At 50.0% G+C, this 5790-nt stretch overlaps 1 protein-coding gene across 1 annotated transcript; it reads right to left on the bottom strand.

Moving 5' to 3' along the window:
- Positions 1 to 1045: 1045 nt before the first annotated feature.
- Positions 1046 to 3162, bottom strand: LOC116561152. The gene has a single exon (XM_032292925.1). It carries the CDS (start codon positions 2463 to 2465, stop codon positions 2115 to 2117), a length of 351 nt encoding a protein of 116 aa, XP_032148816.1. The 5' UTR covers positions 2466 to 3162; the 3' UTR covers positions 1046 to 2114.
- Between the last annotated feature and the right edge of the window lie 2628 nt (positions 3163 to 5790).

A 5790-nucleotide genomic window follows, 5' to 3' on the forward strand; every position in this document is an offset into this window, starting at 1 on the left:
AACAGGAACTTACTGAGTCCTGACTCTGTGGCATATGGTCTGTGTCCTACTTTCCCTTACACAGGCCCCTGAACCACTCCTGCAGCAATGCAGCCTGTGCAGGAGGAAGCCGCAGCCCTAACAGCTGGTGAGATCTGGGTGCAGAAGGCTGCATTTGTTCTGCGAGAAGCTCCCTTCCCACATCTTGCCAGGCAGAGGGGCTCAGGGTGGTACTGCAACCCCTGGCCAAAGCTTGTAGGATTAGCTGGCAAGTATGGTAAAAATAAATACAGAAATAAATAAATAAGTAGATATTAGATTTTTTTTTAAGTTTCCAGGAGTCATCGTTTACTTGTCTTCCTTGTCACTTTCCTGCTATACCTGAGAGCTGACCCCTGGGAGGATTAAGAACTTAAATACAGAATCAAGTAACCAATGTGTAAATTTACAAGCGCATAAACAGGTGCGTAGGTGTGTACTTGGTTTTCCTCTATGAGTTTTTGTGATAAAATTGTATTTATCTATTTATTTACTGCTCCTTGCACAGCTGGGCTACCCCATAGGCAGTGTGCCCAGGGGAGCCTATATTTTAAACTCTTTATTATAAAAAAGTTTCAATGTGCATTAAAGGGGAGAGAATAGGCTGAGTGTGGTGGCTCACACCTGTAATCCCAGGACTTCTGGAGGCCAAGGTGGGTGGATCACCTGAGATCAGGAGTTTGAGACCAGCCTGGCCAACATGATGAAACCTTGTCTCTACTAAAAATACAAAATTTAGCCAGGCATGGTGGTATGGGTCGGTAGTCCCAGCTACTTGGGAGCGTAAGGCAGGAGAATCGCTTGAACCCAGGTGGTGGAGGGTGCAGTGAGCCAAGATTGCACCACTGCATTCCAGTCTGGGCAAGAAAGCGAAATTCTGTCTCAAAAAAAAAGGGGGTTTGGGGAGAAAATAGCATAAAAGAATCCCATACACCCATCATCTAGATCTAACCATTAACACCTTGGCATATTTGGTTCATCTTTTTTTTTCTTCATATTTAAAAACAAACTCCAGACATTATATTTTACCCTTAAATACTTCAATACACACCATTTAAAAGATAAGGACGTTTTCTTGTATAACCACAACACCATTATCACACATATCACAATTAACAATAATTCTTTGCTATTTTCTACTACGCAGTCCCAATTCAAATCTTCCTGATTATCCCCAAATCTCTTCTTCCAGTTGGTTTGTTTGAATGAGAATCCAAACACGGCCCACTCATTGCATTTGGTTGCCACATAGCTTGGGTTTGTTTAAGCTAGAGGACCATTTTGAAGGACCATTAAGGAAGGGGTTGCTCTCACCCACCCATGGCTCTGATCTGGGCCTCAATGAATTTCTCCAGGTGCACCCTGAGGCCCCTCCCTAGCAGTCCAGGCAGCCAGAGCAGAGTGACTAAGGTCTGGAGGAATGAGCCTTGCCATGGAAAAACCAGAAACTCACAGATTTTCAAAATTCCAGGCAAGATACCATGACGCATGGGAAAATGTCGGATGCAGTTTCTGTCCTGCGGCCCCCGACGAGAAAAAAGCTTCCACCAGGCTGGAAGGAGAGAGAGAAGAGGAGGCCCCGCAGGACAGAAGGAGCGAGAGGGAACGCACTCTGCACGCGCTGGGCCCAGGCAAACCGGCTCCACTGAAGAAGCACAACGACTTTTGCTGAGGAGCTGGGCGTCGCCCTCACTAGGGTCCTCTGGTGAATCTCTCCCCTCGACGGTTTCCCTTTGTTTGTCCAGTAAGAAGGATGCCTATCTCTTCCCCGAGAACGTTGCGGTCAGAGGCCCACTTTGCCCCCTGGGAAGGCCTCTTCTTCATGGGAGCTAGGCCCTGACAGCCCGCAGCATTAGTGGTGCATGGAAGGAAGCCTCTGCCACCCACCCCGGCCTGGCCAGCAGCGTCTCGATGCCTCAGGGCGGGGCCTCACCGGCACTCCGCGCTCCCCCGGAGAGTTCAGCCACGTGCTCGGCTAGTTTCTCCACATTAGAAACGGTGATCAAAGAACAGCACGTCTTCCGCGACAGGAGGGAGTGCCTGGGGCCCGAGCTGTGTCCCCTACACCGTATTCCGGCTCACACTGTGTCCTGGGCCTATCGGCCCAGAACAGGCCCAGAACAAGCCGTGTTGGTGACCCCGGCCGCGGAGGGGACAGGCTGAGCCAGCGCTCGGAGGCCTCTGCGCTCTGGGCCTCCCCTTCCGGAGCCTGGCAGGCGTTCCGGTTGCATCTGCGTGGAAACTTGTCTCCGAGGAGCACATCTGGGGAGACATTCATCTTCCCTGAAGGCCCAGTCAGTGCTCTTCGGGCTCTCGTCCTCTCTTACTGGCTTTGGTGGCGGCGGTGCCGAGAGAGGCCTCCCGTGGGCCCCGAAGCGCTGGTGCACCGCGCTGGTGGGGCCTCTGCAGGCGCACGCGCGCCTGGCAGCTGGCAATCTGGCCTGCATCTGATCAATTTTATCTGCAGAACATTCAGAAAATTTCTCCCCCCCGCCCCCCGAAGAACACGTTGACCCTCTGAAGCGGGGAATGCAGTGCGGGTTGCCTGCGGGAGGACGCCCTGGATTTTGATGAGGCTGGTGCGGGACCCGCGATCAGCCTCAGAACGCGAGCCAAGAGGGTGGGGACAAGGCTCCCCCGGGGAGCTCCGCATCGTCCCCTGCCTTCCATTCGCCGTGTTTACCAATTGTGAAAGCAAATCCAGCTGTTGGGAGGAATTGCTTCCAGATGACATGATGGGAAAGGAAAACACATTTTATAAAAAAGCTGCTGAATAGAAACCAGAACATGTCCGCTCCGTGGGCCAGGATTGCATAGGGGCTGTTTCCTGAGGTTGTGCAATAGGCCAGCTCCTGGGGTAAGGAACAAGAACAGTGCAAATGTTCCCCCGCCAAAGTCAGGAGACCAGAGCTGCGGCTGGGCTTGGCAGAACTTGGGGAAAATGAGTTGACCTTGCTGGGCCACCGTATTTTTCTCATTCTTGAGAACGTTTTCCCACCTTCACTGGAGATCCCTGCGAAAGCCTCAGAGATTTTCTGTGTGCGGAACTGCGTGGGTGAGAGAAACCACGAGAAAGCAAGGACATCTTGCTTTTGAAATGGGATGCGTTCCTCAGCCCCCCAGCGCAGAATTTGCTGTGTTGGCTTTCTCGACGATTTTAGAAGCTCTCTAACGAGCTGGAATTAAAGTGTCCCTTTACTAATTTGGTTTTACAGGTCACTGGATAAACCTACTTAGGCGGTTTGGAAGAGGATTAGGACATTTGTGGCTCTTCCAAGTTGACTTTCCAGGCAGGGTCAGTCAGCAGCTGGAGACTCCCCTGGCTCGGGGCCAGAGCTCTTAAAAGCTGCAAGTTTTTAAGGACCTGGTGAGCACAGTCATCCAAAAAACAGAAAGTTTGCAGGGAAATTAAAATGCAAATGTCCCAAAGCAAGGCACACATTCCCAAGCTTGCCTGCCCAGAGAGAGGCCAGAAAACTCAGCAGCCCTGTTCCCTGGGGCGAGGGAAACAGCCCAAGTGATTTAGTTACTTCCCCAGCCTCAGCCTGGAGCAACTCTCAACTCTTATTGGGGCGGAATAAATTTGAATAGCCAGGGAATTGCCTAAAAGCAGGAGATCCCCTTAAGAGAGGAGGCTGTAGCCGTTAGCCACAGGTAGCTCTATAGATTATCATTTAAAACGCAGTGCTTCAGTCTCACTAGCCATATTTCACACTAGTGACTGCCACATGAGACCCTGCAGATCAAATGAGCATTCACTCATTTATCTTACAAGTGTTTATGGAGTGCCACGGCAGTGACAATGAGCAAAGCATAGAACACTCTGCCCTCGTGGAGTTTCTGTTCCAAAGGGGAAGATGAACACTAAAGAAATACCGTGAGTGAGTCACTTTTTTTCTGTCAGTTGCAGTCCCGGGGGGAAATCGGTGACGTACTCAATTGAGTAACTAAAAGCGTTTAATAATGGATTTACTAAGATGTGGGCAGAGATCAGGGAAACAACAAGGCATAGTGCAGTCTCCGGCATGGGAGCCATCGTCGTGGCCAGGCCCGCAGGCGCAAGCGCAGGTCCAGTTCCCAGCCAGGACACCAGTGACAAGAGCCAGGGAGGGGCTGCCTGACAGGAGCAAGGCCCCTGAAAGACAGGCGGCCCGGGAGCCAAACTGGTGGGGGAGGACCTAAGTGCTCTGAGTCCACTCCCTTCCCCGGCCTCCCACTGGCCCAGCCCCAGAAAAGCCAGAGGAGAGGAGTCAAAGGGAGTACTTGGCATAATCATGCAGTCTAGAAAACCCAGCAGGGTGGGTGTGGAGTCTGGGGCAGAGGGGTCCTGCGGGGAGGGAACTAGGAAAAGAAATGGCTTGAAGCACAGGGCTCTCTCACCACCATCCCCCACCCCTCCTATGACATTCTGTCCCCTTCCCCATGCCCTTCTGTCATCTCTGTGGCTCTGCTTTCTGCCACATGTCACATTCTCTCTTTCTCTCTCTTTCTCTGGGCACTCTCACAAGTGCCTTGGAGCAAAACCAGGGCTGCTCTGCTGAAACTGAGTCTCTGTGCTCTGTTTACCTTAGGAGCATAGACAGGAATTTTTTTTGTTTTTTATGTTAAATAGACTTAAGCTTTTAGAATAGTTTTAATTTTACAGAAAAACTGAGAACATTGCACAAAGAGTTCCTATATACCCCACTCCAGCTTCCCCTATTATTATTATTATTATTTTGTTATCGTTTTTAGAGACAGACTCTTACTCTGTTGCCCAGGCTAAGAGTGCAATGGTGTGATCTCGGCTCACTGCAACCTCTGCCTCCCAGGTTCAAGCAATTCTCCTGCCTCAGCCTCCTGAGTAGTTAGGAATACAGGCGCTCGCCACCATCCCTGGCTAAGTTTTTGTGTTTTTAGTAGAGATGAGTTTTTGCCATGTTGGCCAGGCTGGTCTTGAACTCCTGACCTCAAGTGATCCACTGCCGCAGCCTCCCAAAGTGCTGGGATTGCAGGGGTGAGCCACGGCGCCCAGCCCAGCCTATTGCTAATATCTCACATGAGCATGGTATGTGTGTTGCAATTAATGAACTAATAATGACTTTTAATACCTAAAATCCATATTTTGTTCTGATTTTCTTAGTTTTTACCCTCAATTGGACCTGTCTCCTTGCCTACTCTGCCACTTCCTGACTCTGATGCCTGTTTTCTCTAATTCTCTTCCAGGCCTTCAGAGACTAATAGAGAAAAATCATAGAACTGTGGTGAGTGAGTCCAGTCTAGTGAGAGAACACATGGAAGCATTGCATAGCTACAAAGCAATCAACAAAGGCAAAGTGGTTTCAACAGCCTCCTACCTAAAGCACAGGTGCTTACGTGCCAGCTCCAAGTAGCTGGGACTATAAGTGCGTGCCACCATGCCTGGCTAGTTTTTAATTTTTGTTTTTCAGAGATGGGCCTCACTTTGTTGCCCAGGCTGGTCTTGAATTCCTGGGATCAAGTGATTCTTCCGCCATAGCCTCCCACAGTGTTATGATTACAGGTGTAAGCTACTGAGCCTCACCTCCCGTCTCTCAACTTCTGAGCATTCCCCTCCTCAAAGCCATCCCAGGGCATTCCCTTATGCCCTTCACCCAGCTTCACCTAAAGGTAGTATCTTACATAACCATGGTACAGTTATCGAAACTGAGAGATGAACATTAATACAGAGCTATTAGCTAAACTACAGACTTCATTCAGATTTCACCAATTCCCCACTCATATCCTTTTTTTTTGTTCTAGAATCCAGTCCAG

Source organism: Sapajus apella, unplaced genomic scaffold (assembly GCF_009761245.1).
Source record: "Sapajus apella isolate SASKATOON/1434 unplaced genomic scaffold, GSC_monkey_1.0 scaffold28, whole genome shotgun sequence".
NCBI lineage: Eukaryota > Metazoa > Chordata > Mammalia > Primates > Cebidae > Sapajus > Sapajus apella.

Bases quoted from the DNA above. Each gene is read 5' to 3' on its own strand.
- LOC116561152 (XM_032292925.1), bottom strand. From the start codon at position 2,465: ATGCAGGCCAGATTGCCAGCTGCCAGGCGCGCGTGCGCCTGCAGAGGC.